Source organism: Pagrus major, chromosome 11, assembly GCF_040436345.1.
Source record: "Pagrus major chromosome 11, Pma_NU_1.0".
NCBI classification, from domain to species: domain Eukaryota; kingdom Metazoa; phylum Chordata; class Actinopteri; order Spariformes; family Sparidae; genus Pagrus; species Pagrus major.
The window spans coordinates 23830751-23851348 of record NC_133225.1 but is presented as its reverse complement, the minus strand read 5'-3'; the positions used below and the strand labels follow the sequence as shown (position 1 = coordinate 23851348).

General features: G+C 40.1%; 1 protein-coding gene across 3 annotated transcripts in view; it reads right to left on the bottom strand.

The window, feature by feature from the left end:
- Positions 1–20598, bottom strand: part of dennd1b (DENN/MADD domain containing 1B) — a 111514-nt gene that overhangs the window by 20796 nt on the left and 70120 nt on the right. For all 3 annotated transcript variants that reach the window (XM_073476609.1, XM_073476610.1, XM_073476611.1), the window contains 3 exons: positions 20164–20265; positions 11101–11226; positions 6630–6731 (listed from right to left, as the gene is read on the bottom strand). In XM_073476609.1, coding sequence (XP_073332710.1) covers positions 6630–6731; positions 11101–11226; positions 20164–20265 — 330 coding nt within the window. The remainder of the gene's footprint in view (positions 1–6629; positions 6732–11100; positions 11227–20163; positions 20266–20598) is intronic.

Here is a 20598-nt window from a genome sequence, read left to right as displayed (position 1 = left end):
GCCCAATTAGTGCACATAATCAACCCAAATCATCACCTAGCCAAAGCCTCCACTTATCCCCCCCGCTCCCACCCTCCCCCGTCTCCCTCCACACACTCCGGCCAGATTACCTGCCTCACTGTGGGTCCTAATTAGACATTACTCAACAATGGCAGACTGTGATCACCACACTCTCACACACATGCAAACCAACGCTTAAACACTTGCTCACGCACACGTGCAAGCAAACGTGCACGTACACAAACCCACGTACACAACAAACAGGCTCATTTTCTTTGTTTTGAGAGAGAGACGCAGGAAAAGAAAACTGTCTCAGAGAAACACAAAATAAATTCAAGTTATGACCACATCAGGACCCGCTTCATTCAGCAGAAAGTTGGACACCAATTAAATGTATAAGAAAAACAAATGTACTTTTCAGGCCAATTCCGCTTTGACTGTTTTTGACTGTTTCCAAAACAAGCTACACGCATGCAAAACATTTTCAGACACAGCTCTCAGCTTGACGTGAATTCTGCTCCATCTCTTCATGTCTACATGTCCTCTTGTTTCCTGTTGATATTTTAGTTGCAGACAGTAGAGAGTTATTCCATCTGGCTACCAGCAGCACATTGACTCACTCACGAGTCGGTCACAGTGGTCTAGATTTATTTAAACTCTGCAATTGTGGAGCCAGAAGTTTGGATTAGGACTCTACAGGGGTTCATTTACAGAGATATACATGGAGAGCCGAAAGGAAATGTAATTCTTTTTTTTGCAACCTGGGTCTCATTTGTGGAATTTTAGCCCATAAAGTGTAGATACTTAAGGATAAAGCAGAAATCACGTCACTCACAGGTTTCTGAGGGGGAGTTTTGGAGGTTTTATAGCTCACAACCATCTTTTTTTGTTACTTAAGCATGGAAATCCGAATAGGGCCAAAAGGAAGGAGAGCAACTGGCAACAACTATTGCTGCTTGACCGACTGCAAAGCATGTCACTCCAACATAAGCATAGCAATTAGTTCACCCAAAAATGAAATTTCAGTCATTATCTACAGACAGGATGTGTGCTAACGCTTTTAGCTTGGCGGCGACAGTGACAAATTTAGTTTAAAAAAGGAAATGACATCCTACTAAATCAATTTGTGATATCAGGGCTTCAGGAGACTTGGATTAAGCCGGACGAGCTGTAAGAAGCCATTTTATGGTTTTGGGTTTTTTTGGGTTGTTTATTACATCTTAAAACAAGTCCCCATCTACTTCTGTTGTTTAGGAGAATGCTGCAATGCTGTTTTGCTTTGAAGCTGCAGAAATGTTTTGTGGACTATGAAACTTCACGTGACTGTCCACAGGCAAGAGGGTGGGTAAATAATGACTGAATTTTCATTTTTGGGTGAACTTCTTCTTTAAGCATGCATAAATTGAAGTAAATCCACAACGTGTGATAACATCGTTCAGTACTGCAATGATAATGTGGCTTGTGATGAATAAACAAATACTGAAGTGTCGATAGTAGCTCTTCTCTCTCTACTGCAGTCGCCACCAAATTGATACAAACTAATCTAAGGGTAGCTGACGGCTAGCTGGGGCTTCATCTGAGTGGCTGAATGGTGTGAATGTGTGGCCCATTTATCCAGGACTCCATCTGATAGGTTGAATGTTAGCATGCTGAGCGTTAAAGCATGGTGCACATCAAAAACATTCTTATTTATCGCATTACAGGCAGTTTATTTTGCAATTTCTTTATCGCACATGTTCATATTGTGATGTTGCAACAGTTTGAGATTTTCACAGAACAATAACGATCTCAGAAAATATCATTATATCACTATTACACAAATACTATTACCATCGTTATCAACTACAATGACCCTTAAAAGAATGAAAACAGAGGAGGTTTTTTGTTGAGCAGACTATTATAATTTAACAAAATATTATGTCCAGAGAGACACTTGATATAAACTTCATATATATGCATAATAATAATGTAGTAGAATTCAACACAGTGGATAAGCAGATGTACACATTATGATAAGGGATGGGAGGGTTACTTTAAAAGTGTAATCTGATTAATAATCTGAGTTATTTATTACCTTTTAAACAATGTGATCAGTAACCTTATCCAAGTCTCACAATGTTAAAATAATGTAACTTTATTACTTTCCATTACTTTTGCATTACCTCAATACCAAAAAGTGAGACTTGTGAAGCGTTATCATCTGTGTGCATGTGCATGGTTACAGAAGAGTATTTATACCTTAAAAAAAAAAAAATTGTAATCCTGTTAGTAATCCTCTTTTTTTACTTAAGGTATCTGTAATGTAATTACATTTTTTTTGTAACTTTGACGGAAAACAGTTACCTTAGTCCTTTAATCCTAATTACAGAATCCCGTATTCCATTACTCCCAAATTTGGTTTTGAAAGGACACACCTTTCCTCTTTCCATATAACTGCTCAGCTATTGCATTCATATACGCCAAGGATGACAGATGATTATTGATTGATGGGACGTACACAGTCTAGAAGGCTCCTGGCAGTCAATCATCAGAGTACAAGTTCCTCTACAGACTCAAATAAAACTGTGTATGGCTTACTTTTGTCAATAAGAGGAGGAGGCTTCATTCAACTAGTCTCTGCTAACATAATACACACACATGACAACGTGTATGTGTGTGCACAAAGTGTGTAGGAGCTGAGGATGGTTGATAGGAAGCAGGTTAATGTCGACAGGCTTCCCCCCGCATTCTTTTGGAGGACTTCTCCCACTTGTTCTGTTCTAAACACAGGATGTGCCGGTGGACCAAGCAGAGACAACAACGTCCAGGAAGAGAACAGAAGAGTCATTCACATTTTCAAATTATACTACAATAAATCTTTTCAACAACCGTATCTATATTTATTCACAGGTGGCAAAAGTCCACACATTCTTTACTCAAGTAAAAGAAAAGATACTTGGTTGAAAAAAAAGACTCTGGTAAAAGTAGAAGTACTGATTCAACTTCTTTACTCAAGTAAAAGTAAGAAAGTACAGGCTCTGATATGTACTCAAAGTATAAAAGTATAAAGTATCCCTCTGAAGGACATTTCTACTGGCCATTTCTGTACAAAGCTAACTTAACATCACGTCATATTAATATAATTCAGACTATTAAACTTAAAGGTAGAATCAGCAGGATTTGAGGAAGTTGTTTGTAAACGCCACCACCAGAGAGAAAAAAAAGTCTCATTCCTAGTATGTCAAATACTGACATTTGTGTAAAAATGTAGGGAGTAAAACTCAAAAGTTGTCAGAAATATAAATACTCAAGTAAAGTACAGATACCTGAAAAATCTACTCAAGTACAGTAACAAAGTATTTGTACTTGATGGTCTTCAAGGTCATGTAACAGCACACAATAGTTTCTCTGTTGAACTTGGCTGTTCAGGTCCCTAGGTATTAATAATGTTTTCCTAAATTTGCATGAACAGTTCCATGTCATTCCCCCAATAAAACTGGAATTACTTGTGGCCGATCATGAAGCAAAAGTGCTGCATTACAAGGATTGAAAACAAAATCACCTGTAGAAAAGCAATTTCCTGCTGAGATGGCGACACCTCAAACTCAGGTAACACCTCGACATTATGCATGTGTGCTTCAACATGTGTGTAATGTGTGTTGTGCTCAGCCGATTCCGATAATATGGTTTGAATTTGGCTCAAGTTTGACCTTGAATTGTTGACATATAGGTGTCAAATCCTACACTTTGGCCATTTTGTGCCAGTGAATTGATATACAGTATATCATTAAATATATATTGTATTAGATGTTGTTTCAGTCTCACTGAGCATTAATGGTTGCTTGATAATTGGGCAACCCCACCTGTTTGTTTACACCACCCAAGCTTAAAAATGGCAGCGACTGTTTTGACGCCCTCTGATTCCCCTGTCAACAATGCCATTGGGAAAAAAAATGCACAAACTTTTTACTTTAGCTGTAGAATAGGGAAAGCAAACAAGCAAAAATAATTAATAAAATAATAAATAATAATAATAAATAATAATAATAATAATATAATAAGGAAATTTGCTCCTGTAAACAATTAATCCCTGATCCTGATGTGATATCAGCAATGCAGCATTTGTGGATGTAAATCTATTTATTATGTGTGACAAATGCACAGCCAAAGTTTGTTTCTCAGTGTATGTGGCCAAATGCTATTTATGATTTTAATTAGAAGCAATACTAATAAGACAGCAGTCCTACTCACATGCCTTTAAATAAAGCAATAAACAAATAATATATAATATAATGGATTATAGGTGCAAAACAGGAAAAAAGGCTCAAAATATAATAACAGTTGGTATAAAAAACAATCAATAACAAAACAAGCAGCAGAAGTACTGGGGAAAATAAATAAAAATAATACCTCCAGTGCCAGAGTGTGTACTTATGTATATAAAACTTAATGTGAGCATGTGTGTGGCCATGCAAGTCAAGCATTGTTTTCGAGCGCATGTGGGTCATGGCCAGAGCAGAGCCCGGGTGGACCGCTGGCCTCTCTCACTTTAGTCGAAAGAGGAGTGGAGGAGATAAGCTCACCCCATCCCCCGTGCTGGAGAGGCGGAGGAAGAGGAGATAAGGGCCTGTTTCCCAATGCTACCACTGAGGCAGAAGCCAGCCGGGAGGATGCTTTGAACTGCTACTCGCTATCTGCTCTGCCTGGGAAAATTATAGACGGGGCACAGTGTCCACAGAAACAAAAGGCTGATTGAGGGCCGCTGTGCTGCAACTCTAGGGGGTAAATCACACCACTATCATGGGTCAGAGAGCGCAAAGAAAAATTCAAGGGGTGAGAGGAAATTTTCTTCGGAGCCAGAGGTGTCTCTCCACTCGGCTCTGGCCTGGCTAAGTTCAGTATTGCTGAAGGGATTTGAGAAGAAAAACATATTAAGTATACATGAGTGATTTTAAGGGAAACTCATGTAACCGCACATGAATAAAGGATACCTGCACACACACACATATCCTCCACATACACAGCACATGAATATACACATGAACACAGTGGTGTTTACAATACTGTATCTAGTAGTGGTGGATATTCAGTTTTCTGAAGTTAAAATTCAAACCACATTTTTTGGCTGCACAGGCTTGTGCATACATGTGAAAAACAGAACAGAAACTTGATATGGTTAAAATACTTTAAACAGACCTGAGTTATCATGGTTTTGTTTGTACACGAGGCAAAATTTAGCATACAGAGAGACATGAAGACATGTGTTGAGAGATAACCACAGTAAACAGTTTCTGGGGGTCAATAACAGTCTGTAATCCCAGGCCTCTCTCTACTCCATTCCTCCTCACTCTGAACAACTGAACTGTCAAGATACTAAATGCTAACTTTACCCAGATGACAGTCTGCTGAGCACAAGGGGTGCTGGGAGAAAAGATTTTAACATTCTAAGGGGAAGAAAAATCTGCTCAAAAAATAAACAGCTCAAAAATAACCTGACAATGATGGGAGAGGACAGAGTAACCTACCTTATAAGCACTCAGTCATCTTTCTCAATTTGTGCTAGTCTAGAGCTGACAGGATAGAGCTGTGCATCTGTCAATATACCCATGTAACTGACAGCATTGTTGTTATAATTATGATCTCAGGATCAGTAAAAGTTCTGGTTTTATGCATGAAGTTAAAGCAGCTCAAGGACCTTTCATTTTTTGTTGATTCTGGCGGCCCCTGTGGACAAAAGCGGTATGAGCACTGTCGCCTGTGTCGTAAAGATCTTGATCTGGCTAATGTGTGTTTCTTTTTTGTTTAACTATTGTTTGCAGGATACGTAGAAATAAGGTAATGTATCTATTTGTTGCTATGTAAGCGGCAAACCCCACCACAACGCGACATGCATCTCAACATATGGCATCCTCAATTTTCTACATAATTATTACAAACAGTAAGTTAAATATAATTCAAAATTGTATTTATTGCATCTTAATTGCAGACGTTACCTTCAGGGGAAAATGGCTAATGTGGTCCGTATTCTTGTGAAACAGATTTTACAAACAGCATGCTTCTTGTCCAGTTTGTGCTTCCCAGTAAGTTAATAAAATCCAAAACGTGGTCAGACATTCCCTTTCAAAAATATTAGATACATTTTTTATCATTCACTGCTGCTAACTGCCTCCCTCTGCCACATCTGCCAGCATATAAAAGTAACGTTAGCCTAAAGTTAGCCAAAATTCAATGCAAGAGAGCGACATTACAACATTGCTTTACGACTTTATTCTCCAGCTGTGACCAGAAGATCAACACTCCTCATTAGTAGCATATCATTTTGAGCAGGCTACAAACTCCCAATTATGTTCTGTTACTGCAACGATGCAGAATCTTCCACATCGGCATCACCATGGATCTTAAAAATCAAGAAATATCCATACCTCTACCGTTCATACACGTAGGTCACATGTAAACCTACAACTCATTGATTTGGTTGATCAGTAATTAAGACCGTTACATAACCACTTAAAATCTCCAGAATTTCCAGAATTTTAACATTTTCTATGGTCAGATTCATTTTACTGCAGAACACCAGCATGAGTAGTTGTTGTTTGTGACACATACAATCACACAAGCACACTCACTTACATGCAGACAGCTGTTCGTACCTGTTTGAAGAGCTGCAGGTTGACAGCCATGGACAGGAAGTTCTTCATGGTGCTCGAGCGATGGTTCGCAAAGCTTTCCTCGCAGAAAGTGATTGGCTCCCCCTGAGGAGTCCACAGAGACGTTATTGGCAAAAAATTCAAATAAACAATTAATACTAATTCATTTTGGCTCCCTTCTCTTTGTACCAATCTGTTTTTCACCATGTTTACTTAGTTCAGAAATGAGCCACAGGAACTACGGCAGATGCGTTTGGTGGCTCGAAAAGCAGGGGGTCTAAACCAAACAATGTTGTTATAATATGAATCACAGCATTACGACGCTCACATCATGTCCGTTATCTCTATGCACTGCGACAGAGCTGCTCTAACCGAGGAGTATTTCAACTGATTTCTTCATAAGTGAGGTAAGTGGGCCTGAAAACAGAAAATGAGTCCAAAAGAGAGACAGGAAGGGAAGAGGAAGGAAGAGGAAGAAGGAGGAAGAAGAGAAAAAAAGACATCAAAACAGAAACCAGTTCCGCTGGCAGAACACGCACAATCTCCCCCAGACCAGAAGACAGTGTCCCAGTAAACTCCCCAGTACTGCACAAGAACACATTATCACGTTATTACTATTTCTTACATCATGTCAGTTGGCCTGTGAGCTATAGACACGGAGGATGACAACAGAACCACTGCAGGCCAATCACAAACAGCCTCACGGTAATTTCCAATTCATGTTTTCGCATAATTAACATAATTCTCACATATTTCAATGATGCTCTAAATTCTTCTTGTGTAAAACAATGCACTTTGTCTGTTTGAGGCTGTGAGCACAGTGTGGCACATAAAAACAACTTAACAACACCGGAGACTAACCCCATTTTCGAATATGGGCGGATGATACCAGTGGCCCACATTACATCACAGGAATACTGCTCCACTTACATCACTAAAAGTTTTTAAGGCGTATTCTCTCGTAAAAGGCAAGTTGAAAGTAGCTTGTTGTAGTTTAATCAGCTTTGCAGTCTCCATCTGGCTGATACAGCCTCAGACCATTCTGAGACTTACTGCTGCTGAAAAAACAACCAAACTCAACTTTAAGACAGTTTTCAACAAAATCCTTTGGTTCACACCGGCCTGCACCAAATACCAACTGCTACTGGAATCAAACTAGTAGTTAAATCTAGTCTTTTAACTACTCCAAAAGAATAAAGGAATGATTTTAAGAGAATCACCACATTAAGGATGCCTGGCACAAGAAAGACATCAACAACTTCTAGTTTAAGCATAAAAAAAATGATGTCTTAACTGTGTGTCGCCAATAAAGTTGATTTAGTGAAACAAAGTTTATTTAAAAAACAACATGTAGCTGGGGTGGTACCAATATTCAGTGATGGAATTTTACTAAATACATTTACTCAGGTACTATACTTACGTACAATTTTGAGGTACTTGTACTCTACCTAAGTATTTCCATTTTTTGCTATATTATACTTCCACTCCACTACATTTATCTGATAACTTTAGTTACTAGTTACTTTGCAGATTGCAGGCTACATCAGGGTAAGTAGTGCATTTTAAAATCATTTTATTTTATCAGCAATTGAATAAAAAAAATAAAAAATGATACCAATAATCAGGAAAAATGATGAAAATCTGATCCGATAATCAGTTGACTGTAATAAACAGTACAGTATATATATACATGCAAATAACTGTTTAATTTAATTTCACTTGTACTTTTGATACTTGAGTACATTTAATATCAGATACTGTAAGACTTTTGCTCGAGTACCTTATGTATGGGTGACTTTCACGTTCACAAAAGTAATACTTAATAATAATAGTAATACACAATATCTTCACTTTTGCTAATGTATGAGAGTTTTCACATCAGGTTGGATAATATGAACAAGTTACCTGCTTACTTGAGTCGAACTTCAGCTAATTCTGCTCTCAAATAACACCGAGCACAGAGTCAGGAATACGCACAGGCACCAACCCGACTTGGCTCCTTCAGTGGTGGTGAAAACTAATTTGAGTTGCTATTTCAGGTTCTTTTTACTCGACACGTGTGCGTGTTGAGCTGGTGAGAAGCACCTGGGGGAGCATCAACGAGAGCTGAAATTGATGACCTAAGAAATGCTGTTCTCATCAGCTGATTGTGTCTTAACTCATTATCATTTTCCAGTATTGTTTCATTTACAACTCAGCAAGACTCCCACCAAGCATCCACACCCCTCCTTCTGTCGAGGCATATGTGCCTGTGAACCACAGCGCTCGGCTCAGCACTGTTGAGGTAGATCTTTTTCCTCAGCTCAGTACCAATACATAGCAGAGTGATATTCCACAAATATCAGAACGGAGGGAGTATCATCAGTATCTTCATGACGGCAGATTTGTGCACGCTCGTGTGTGCATGTATGTTAACTCCATGGCTTTTATACAGATCCTGTCTAAAAGATAACACGGCATGAGCGTGAGTGAACTAAGAAATTACTGCATGTTGAGCTCCCACATACACAAACACACGCATACACTGAGTCTCAGTACTTGTGTCAGAGGGGAGGCAGTTTGTTCGTATACTGTCTGTATACAGAGAAAAGAAAGACAGCATCAATAATGTAGCATCTTGACTCCGGGAGTCCACAAAGTCCAATTAATCTCAAAGCCAAAGGAACAAAGGCTTCGCTATTTGACAAACAGGACATGCTGTAGTTTGCTGTGCTCTGACTCAGACTTGATAAGCAGAAAAGATCCAGAAAAAAAATGTTAGGGGAGCTTAGTAAAGGAGAGTAAAACACCAAAGATGGCTAAAAGGGATCTTCAAAGGGAACGTCCTGACTCTTTTCAGCTCCTCTGACATTTCACTGCATCAGACAGGCCCACCTTAGCTCTGCGCTCCAGCAGAAAACACACCTTTTACTTTCAGTCAAAACTGCCCCAGTCTAACCAGACTCCAGTGAAATTTGACTCAACTCGCCCAAACTGAGATCGCTACTGCGTGCTGCACATTCTGAAGAGCGAATATATTCATGATTAGTTCTGCTAGTGAATGAAAATGCAATCTGGGGCCTTATACTCAATATCTAACAATTAATAATAATTGACTGGTCACTTCAGCCAAAGACAGGAAAAACACTAAAATCTCCCCCCCAAAGACCGGCCTCAAGAATAGACCTCATTTCTGCTGGGTCTTGTCTCGGCCTCAGACAAAGAGGACTCGGGTATTTATTTCAAGACCAGTCAAGACCACAACTGCAGGAATATCACTGTATTGAATAACTGTTTGATACATATTGTACTTTATGCTGGTTTCTATGGGAAGACAAGAGTAAAAAAAAAATGTATTGTGTTCGGTCAATTGTAAAACAATGAAAAGGAATGTTGAATAAAGATTAAGGTTAAGTTGATTTCAGCTCCTTCGTTTGTATTTGTTTGCTCACAGAAAACAAAATAAAATTCCCACATACAAATTGACCCCTGCAACGCCTTCTGATTATTTTATCAAGACATTTCTTATGATATACCTATACTGTACATACACACATATAAAGGTATATGGCAATAAAAGAGGCGACTGAAGAGGAATCTTCATTTGATTTCTGCAGATGTTTTTTATAAAAATGTGGACCAGATCAAGTTTATGTAGTGCCTACAGTTAGCATGTTCCATCATGTGTTGTGCGTTGATGCGTATCATGCATTGTGGGACTCGCACTGGTCTTGGTCTTGACTGGGTCTTGGTTTTAGGTTTTGGGATGCTGGTCTTTGAGAGGGATATAAGTAGAATTTCATTTGAGGCCTCACTGTATTGAAAAAACAAACATTCATTTAGATAATCCACAGACCTTACTGTGATCAGTTTTCAATGGAAATATCATCTACTGAAGAAATAGTCCCTAATAATACCTCCATGAAACTATTAACAATTTTCTGTGATAATCCGGAGTAAGGGAGACATTTTTTCCTGAAGAGATGTTAGTTAAGGTTGTGCAATACGACCAGAATCCCATATCCCGATATCAGTAATTTTATACCCAGATAACAACACATATCATGATATAGCACATTTTCTATTTCACATTTTCCAAACCGCGTCCATTTGACAGAAGAAGCCTGTTCGAATGACAAAAATTATTGGCGTAAAAGTGTGATTCCTTCCTGATACAACAAAATAAACAATTGAGCATAATGTAAAATAGATGCTTGACACAATAGCAGCCCTGATGTTGGTGTTGACTTTTTCTCAAACAAACAAAATTTCATTCACATCTACTGTTATTGTGAACGTTATTGGCGCAGAGGCAAAAATCTCAGAGATGGATGACTCAAAACTATGTGAGCAAATACTGGAAATAAGTATCACACTCTGGGTTTGATGATAAACATATATCCAATCATAAATTGTTTAAGCGAAAAACGGCTGTAATATAACACAGCAGAGGTAGTGATTAATGGTCAGTAGTGATTGATGACTGGGTCCTTACAGGTTTATATCTGAGGGCATCTCGGTAGGATCCAAACAGAGCGGCCTGCGCTCTAAGAAAGGCCCTCGCCACACCACATCCTGTTGCTGTCGACTGCTTCTTCAACTTGCTCTTCAGAGAGGATACCTGGTGGAAAACATAAAGAGAGAAAGTGGGGGAGAGAGAGAAAGAGAGAGGGAGAGGGTTGGGAGGGGGGAGAAAGGGAGAGATGGAGGGGTAAAAGTTAAATTATCACCTCTGAAATTGGTGGAGGAAACAGCTAGCCCATTCCGGGTGTGAAGTATCACATTTGCAGGTCATCTCAAAAAAGGAAAGAAAAGAAAGGGAAAAGCTTCTGCCTTTCCTCCGAGCTTATCTGTTGTGCTGCTGAGAGCACCTGCTGCTTTGCTAATTGAGCCGAGGACAGGGAGGGGGGAAGCAGCGAGAGGGAGGGGACGGCAGAGAGGAAATGGAAACTCGCATCCCTGCTCTTCCTCTCTCACCCTCTCTCTCCACGCTGCCACCCCCGCTCTCCTCCCATCACCTTCTCCTTCCATTTCTTACTCTCCTCCTCTTTCTTTCCAGTCCTCCTGTTTTCCCCTCCCCTGTTGGCTCTTCCGAACTCCCTCTAGAAAGGGACTCTTGACATAAAATGTCTTTAATTATTTTCCCCTACTCCTGGCTCTGTCTCCAGGACTCCAGGCGAGAGTGGAGGAGCAGCAGGCCCGAGCTTGTTTTAGGATGACAAAAGATTCACCCTGGCCACGGGGCCCTGGGGAGTCTGGGAAGGAAGTTGTCAAGAGGCTCTCCTCACCTGCTCAGCAGTAGTCTGACTGTATTGTGGCAGAGCGAGGAGGAGGCAGAGATAGCGGAGGGACTGCTGCTCTCTGTGTGGGTTGTGCCAGCTTAGCACAAAAGCACAACGTTTGATTGGGTTGCACAGGAGGTCTAGATTACTGTAATGCAGTTTCGGTGTGGGCTGCAGCAATATGGGCTTAAATTATGATTGAAAAGAAAAACCTGTAAGTTTAACCTTCAACCTCAATTAGTGAAAAACATTAATTATAATTCATCACTGAAACTCTTTCCATTGTTTCATCTTATATTCTCTGCTGTCTAGCAATATATAATAAGATATATGCTAGGCATAAGAACTCAGAAAAGTGTCGCCTGTAGAACTGCGGCTGGTACAGATCTGGCTTCCTGCTCACGGGCAGATTAATCAGAAGTTCTCCGGGTAAGGACATTATACCTCACTTCAAAACTCTGTTGTCTGAATATGGAGCGAGAAAACTGTCCACCCATGCAGAACTGATAAAGTAATTAGCAGTACAAAATAGAGTTATTAAAATTTTTGGTTACATTTAACACTGCACTGCATATTTCACCAGTTCATTCAATCATGTATTCAGTATTAATGTGGTGCAACATTTTGCGGTGTGTGCCCTGCTGGTTTTATGTTGGGCGTAGGTGTCAGATACTCACTTACTTAATTGTCTGGCTTGTCCCTCTCTGTAATGCAACATAAAGCATTTACAACAAATTCTATATATCAGCGTTATTAGTCTTAATTGGTAGCAGGAGTGTATGTGGGCACGAGGAGAAGGCAGAAGAGATGAAAGCAGGAGAAAATCTGAGGTTGTGTCAACTATTAAATGACCCCACTTCTTCTGTGATGTGATAAAATTTTGATCAGGTCTATTTCAATCAGTTGTGGCCAAATATATCACGCTGTGCAGCGGCGGCATTAGAGGGATATCGCGGTCTGGCGTCTGCAATTAGCCTATCTGGAAAACTTCAGGGAGGAGAAGCAAAGTGTTAGCACAGCTCATACAAAGGACAGGCAGAAAGAAAGAGAGGCTGAGAGGGAAGGAGAGAAAGCGAGACAGAGAGAGTGGCAGTCTTAAACTGGGACAAAGACAAAACGAACAGCGTCGATTTCTGTCCCCTGGGCTTTCTCACTCTCCACAACGTCCCCGTGCTGCCATTGCAAATGCTCCCAGGCATCAAACAGGAAGTTTATCACGGATAAATTAACAAGTGTCATCTCCATATTCACTCATTGTGCTAAATGCTTTTATGTTTATGTAAAGCCCTCTCTGAAATTAATATTTCATGTTTATGTGCGTTTTCACTGATTTTTTTCATCCTTGCAAATCATTAAACTGTCTTATTTTTTTGTGGGGGGGTGGGGGGTAATCAAAGCGAACACAATGTCAGTCTAAGTGGGGGAGGCATACCCCAAAGACTGTCAGAGAAGACGGGATAGCAGAGTTTACTCTGCACAGAGTTCTGTACAGCCGCTTTGAACGGGTGAGAGCACTGCAGTGGCAAACACTTTTTAATGAGGTGGGGACACCACTTCACTGTGTTTTGTTTCCCAGTGTTACAGAAAAATGGGTGATAAAGCGATAAGTTCAAAGTTTCACATTTATTCACGAGTAAGGTTTAGGATGATGAAAAATTTCCTTCTTTAGTCGCATGTGGCGATTAATTAAATTGTCACTTATAACAAATATAGCAGTAGTGCATGAAAAATACCAGACTATCGTTTTTGCTAATAGAAAAAGGAGGCAAGGTCTGCGGTGTGCTCCTTCACATATCTGACACCGAAAAATAAATGTGTGTTGAGCAGTTGGGTTTTGAATATGGCGCCTACGCCACAATCATCAGGTATGCCTCCACGGTAATGGCTCTGTCAAACTAATTAACTTCTACCGTTTGAGTGAAGCTAACGAGATGCGTACAGGCATCAGAGGAAGGCCAGGCTCTACAGGTGATAACCCAATTTGGCAGTGACATTTTTTAGTGTAAAGTCACAGTGGCGGTGATGAGATCAAAGGCACAGAGTCCCCCATTGGGTCCAATTAGAACTATAGCATTGTACAGGGAAGGGGTGGCAGGAGGAGAGAGGGGAGTGGGTGGTTGGGCGAGAGTAGGAAAAAAAAAACTGTTGAGTTATGATATTCATAATCTATGCAGAGGGGCCTTTCCAGTACAGGTCTTCTCCCCATAGCTGTGATCTTTTCAATTTACATCAAGGGAAGATGGTTGGGGATGAAAGCGGGGCATCCAAAGCGCACAGCCCACAGAGGGCAGACATGGGGCCTCATTAAGGCCCGGCCCAGCCAGGCCCAAACAGGGTTTGAAGTGCGTCACATAAAGAGCACAGGGTCAAAGGTCAGACATAGAACAGATCTCCATTTAACTCTCCAGCTGGAGATGGTAATTAGCAGGTGCAATCATGATCCCTGCCTGACTGTAAGGGATGATACCGCTGTAGGTGACACCAGGCATATGTGTGAATGTTTGTGTATGGATGTGTGTGCATCTCTCCTTGCATATGTACGCACAAACGATGCGTCGATACATTGATATGAACACAAACATCCATACGGGCTCCCAACTCTTATCATACTCACATGCATGTGAATACAGAATACGCAGGTAGGCTACTGTGTGTGTTTATATATACTTAATATCAGCTTTTGGAGAATTTCAAAATATAATAAAACCACACTTCTCTCTGTCTTTGTATGAGATGGTGTAACTGCTCCTGCTTTATTCTAAAACCCAACCTGATAAAATGATCATATTGTATAATATTTCTAGAAAACACATCATATGAAACCTGGTCATTGCTGGTAATTAACTCTTGGAAATAATCCTCCACTTTCAGTCAACAACAAAAAAGCAGGAAACAAAAAACATGAAAAAAAGAGTCTGGCTGACAATATCCTCTTTACTATTGAGTAATTGAAAAAAATGGTTTAAAAAAAGCAGCAAAAGTTACACACAAAACTCTGAATATATATTTAGAATTATCCTCTAAATTTTCACGAAAGCATAAAAAAACCCTCCCAAATAACGACCCTGACACTTGTCTGTTGTTAAAAAAATAAATAAATAGAAAGTTGGGTTTTCTTCTCACAAAAAAAGAATGTTTTGTTTAAGATTCTGTCCAGGGAAAGAAAGCCATGGGGACGCAATTAAAGAACTACAAAGAAAAAAAAAATAGTTATGAAAATCTCCCACTTTCTTTTGATGTGCTGCAGTCTGAACTGTACACACACTCACGTACACACAAACACACACACACACACACAAATCTGAACAAAGACACACGGAGAACCGGCATATACTCTCACACATGCACACACACACACACAAACACACACACATACTTGGAATGTATGAAATTCATTTGTTCAATTTTAAACAAATACTCGATATTTTTATGATTTCTTTTAAATTAACCTCCACTTTCAGTCTCACGGTAAAAGTGCACAATAATTAGATTATCGCTTAAGTTGAAGAGGTGTTAATTACAATCTCTTATAACTAACCACATAAGATCATTAACTTCTAGTCTTTGCTTTGATATCAAAATTAACTTTGGTGAATAATAAATTAGCAAAGTGATACGATGAAATATATATATGTGTACAAATGGACAAAGACTACAACAGATTAACTATTAAGGCACGTAGTGAGACTTATAATTCTTTAAGTGTGTGTTGATCTGCTGTTCAATAAATGCAACACAATGCATTAGTCAAGCCAAATGAAAAAGATCGAGAAAGCAACGGGAGAGAAAGTCTGTGTGTGTGTGTATGTGTGTGTGTTTTAATAGGGCTATCTCATTGCCATGAGACTCTCCCCGGTGTGGGGTTACTTTGTCAAGCTGACCTCTTATAGCAGCTGAGCGGCTGAGTTTTGCATACATAATTAACTACAGCTAAATGTCATCTCTCACTTCAATAACTAACGCAGTGGGTGATGCTGCTCTCCCTTTTTGACTTCTAATCCGGAGTGAACCGCCGGCAGAACGAGTATGTGAAAATGAAGTGCAGCTTTTAAACTCCACATGAGTAAATGAAGGGCTGCTAAAACACTGCGGAGAGAGTGTATGCACAGTTCAGCGCCATTTAAAACAATTGTAACCTGTAAAGTAATGGTTTAAATGAGCAGATCTCGCCATTTGCAGTCGGTAAAGTACGGACACGACAGCAGGAACGAAATCAAATACTTTGGAGCTTGTTATTATATGTTGTAGACACCGAGACTGCTTCTGGTAAAGTACAGTATGTGACTGAGGTGGAGCAACCACATTCCCAGCACTGAGCTACCATCTAGTTAGTGCAGCACGCAAGGGGCTTTACTGTAGATGGCTCTGCGATACGAGGAAGACACCAGTGAAATGAAACACACTTGTCTGGCTGTATATACAATGAAAATGGGGGAATCTGGTGGACAAACCGAAAATCTGTGAGTAGCAGAAGTTTACTCCTGAACTAGATCTGAATGTCATTGATGAACATTCCTGGCCGACAACGTGTAGGTGTCTCTGTGTGTGTCTGTGCATCTGCATGTGTGAGCGTTCGCCTGCTGTCGGCTGTTGCAGACGATGATGTAGATGTTGTTTTCTGGGAGCATCGGAAACTGAAACACCAAATTAAAGCCGCGATGTTTGATTAAGTGTGCCAGGTGATCTCAGGAGAGGCGCGCAGACACAACCGCAACCCCCTCATTCATTTGTAAACCTCCAAATGCAGGCTTGAAATACAGGAAGTAGGAGTGTACGCTGTAAATTTCCCCCTTTATTGGGAATACAAATGATCAAATGTATGAAGGCTAGGAATGTATGGGTACACGGTGTCAGCAAAGTAGCGAGAGGCAGAGAGGAGGAGAATAGAAGGAATTAGGCTGTGATGTGAGAGAGAGCATCTGAAAATAAAGATGTAAGCTGCATTGTAGCACCTCACCTTGAATGTGTGGCACAGAAAGAATAATACATGAAAAAATTCTTCCGTCATTGGTTTGAGATCAATTGCCGGGATCAAATAAAAATCTGATTCAGTCACACACTGTTTGTTTTCAGAATTAACAGACTCCTAATTTGCTATTCTTGGATACTTTTAATGACTAGCTCGGTAAACAGCTCCACCAACCAAAAGCCAATTATAACTTTATCAGCACAATCTCTGCGCAGGAGAGGAACTGTGGAAACAGAAATACCTTGATCTTCCAGGGAAAAACTACAGGTTTTTTTATATCGAGTATTTCTTTTCTTTTATTTCTTTTCTGCTTGTCAACATATTGATTTTACTGACACAAGCACAGTCTCTCAGAGATTAGTATGATTTATTAATGTGTAAAAACTAGAAACTTTCGCTGTAACTTAGTCAATCTGAAAAATATGCAAAATCCTGCTAAAAATATACAATTTGAAATAAAAAAAACTATTATTGTGTATATCTAAAACAGACAACAAAAGAAAAGCACACACTCAAATAAACCAATAAAAAAGTTAATTGATCTGCATTATTTTTTACACAAAGATAAAAAACAAATATAATGGTTCAAAAAGGAAATGTTTAGATTGACTTTCAATAAATATTGGTAAGCTAAAAATGATAAAGGGAAAAAAACAATCAAAAAAGAAAAGATTAGAGAGATTGATGTGATTAATATATTTCCACTGTCAAAATGTGCCGTGTGCTTTTAAAAAGACAAATCCGGAACAAAACTACAATTAATGTTGGACCTTTGATTCACATGATGTTTCCAATTTTAAAAATGTCAAACGTTATTCTCAAAAGACTGTTGCATCCTTTTTTGACCCGTTACCAATTACTCTCTTATTCTGATCTTTCCTTTTTCTGCTAAACGGAACCACTACTGGCATGGTAGCATTTGTAAAAGTCAATAAATCTAAAATATTATGTGTGAAGTTGCGGGGAAAGACCATTAAGGGGCGGGCACTAGTGGAGCCGGTGCAGGGGTCCTGTCTGAAAGAGGGCAGCTAATTCAGGACAACTGTGAACTCTGAACCTGCTAAAAGCTTGGCCACTGGTCAGCCGAGCCACGTAATAGAGTCCACATGTGCTCACAGCCTGCGTTGCCATAATTAGACGGATCTCTAAAGGTTTGCTTAAATCAACATCAGAGTGCTTTGTTTTCCCTCTGAGTTAAATACGCACAAAAATTGCCTGTGGCCTTTACCTTTTAATCCATTTCATGCTTTATATATTCATACAAAGTGATTCTGGGCTTTTAAAGTGAGAATAATGATAACTTCATAGGTCTCAGGGCTTCGGTTTCACACTGAATAAAGCCTGAGCGTTAAGAAGCCAGTGTTACAGTGAGAATTAGAGAGAAATGAAGAGTGGTTTTAATAGCTCAGAAACGATGCGCAGCAGCTCAACCCAGGCAGAGAATCGCTCAGCATTAATCAAGATTTCAGGCCTCTGTTTGACAAACTGCACAATGCCTCAAACATCTCCTTGTGTGTAAACACAAACATCAAATGCCATGTGGCATGTCCTCATCACTAACAAGCAAACTAACAAGAGACCTGGAATTCCACTCAATTAGTACCTGCTCGCTTCCTTATTAATCTACTAGCCCGGTGAAAAGATGAGAGGAGACAGGAAAAAAAAATACGAATAGGAATAAAAACAACAACAACAATTTGTTGCAATAAATATATTAATGCCAGTGAAGTTTCCGTTTCAGGAGGTGTAATTTGACATGATATGCGGGCTATGTTCTGTCATTAGTCAGGAAAAATGGTGAGTAGGGGATCAAAGCAAAAAGGCTCTGAGCCTGCCACTTAATTTATCACACGGCAAAGACAAAGGCTTTTCTCTCTGCTTCTGTCGCTTTTCAAAAGACCTGACTCCTTTTTATGACAAACTCAGTTTGCAATTTAATTTAGGACTCGAGTCCCTGGGTGCAGAAAAGCAAGCAGGCAGGAAGTGAGAGGAAGGTACTGTAGCCAGACAGGCACACAGGCAAAGAAGCATGAGACGCAAACAGCGGGAGCAAGAAAACGTCCAGGCTGGCGGTAAGTACTACGAGAGAGAGAGACAAGAAGGCAGACAGGTGTCATGAAACTTGAGCAGCCAGGCAGTAAGGCAGGCGAGAAGGCAGGCGAGAAGGCAGGCAGGCTGGCAAAATAGGCTCGAAAGTAGGCAGGTAATTGTATAAAATGTAGGAAAGATCGTATCATTGCAGGTAGTAAGCATTCGTAGTAGGCTGAGCGGTGCTAAATCAGGAGAACCAGAGAAGTGTGTGAATGCGAGAGGGTCTGTAGTCTGCTGGGCAGTGGATTGAACTATACACTGCTGGTAGGGCAGGAGTCCGGTAGGCAGTGGAACCTGACAATATACTGTTAGGTGTGGGTAATAGTGCGTCTGTAGTCTCAGCGGGACCTCAGTGCCTCACAGAGGAGCTTTAATGCACACACCCGGAAAAAGAGCTAAACAAACAGATTCCTGCCTCAACAAAGACAGTGAAGACAAGCACGTGTGTTATTCTCTAGGTTTGTGTGTGTGAGTATATGAGAGTGTGCGTGTGTGTGCGAATGTGTGTAAATGTGTGAGTGACCCTGACGCCGTGGTGATGCTTCCTGTAGCACTGACCGGCGTCAGTGCTCCATTAATTAAAGAGACGATGCACTGGCAGGTGGCTTCACTGCCCACACTGGTAATTGGCCCCCTTCTTCCCACTCTCTCCCCCAGAAAATCACCCATCTCTGCCTTTTCTTTTCTTTTCTCTGCCTCGTTCCCTCCTCCTATCTCTCGTTCTCAGAAACGTGCCAGTGGGCAGGCAGAAATGCAAGACTTTGTGAAATAATGATTAGAATGGATGGAGATGAAGGGAAGGGAGTTGCACATTTTCCCACAAGCCTCTGATGGTCGGGGAATGCTGTTTGCCTTCAAGCGTCATACGACGCGACGGGAGTTTACTTTAGACAGCCACAATCTGAGGAGCCAGTACTGCAGTCATTAATGATGTGGGGAGGGGACAGAGCTATACTTTGACAAGTTCCTGCATGTGTGTGAGTTGGTCTGTGTGTGTTTTTATGCGTGTGCACGTGGGTGTGTGTGTGAGTATCTGAGTGTGAGAGTACACTGGTGGACAAGAGAATGTGTGTTTATGCAAGTGAAACTCTGTGTAAAATAGGAAAATAAACCTTCTGCATGTCGTGTAATGAGACAATGAAGGTTGAGAAGCTATGGAAGTCGTGTGTCTGTGTGTGTGTGTGTGTGTGTGTGTGTGTGTGTGTGTGTGTCTCACCACGTCACTGGGCAGGTTGTGCAGGTCATCAAAGGGACTCTCCAGGGTGTTTGTGTCCACATTCAGAATGACCACATCCTCCAGTGATCGACTGCGTACTCTCTATAGGAGGAAATGTCCAATGTTGTCAGTGTCACTGCCGCAGTCATTTAAAATAATTCTAATCATTATCTCACAATATTAAATAATTAAATGACCACCTGTAAATAAAACTACAATATGTCAAATTTTGCATACAGAAGTTCTTGTAATATTAACAGTTTAAAAAATATTTCCTGCTTTTAAATAATAGAATTAGAGCACTATTTTACCTTCATATTTGCTTTTGCTATCTAACTACTCATAGCAATTAATTGTCTTGCTAGAATCCTGAATTTTTAATATTTGAAACAATAAAGAGAATATAGTTTGTTTTATTATTAAATCATAAAATTA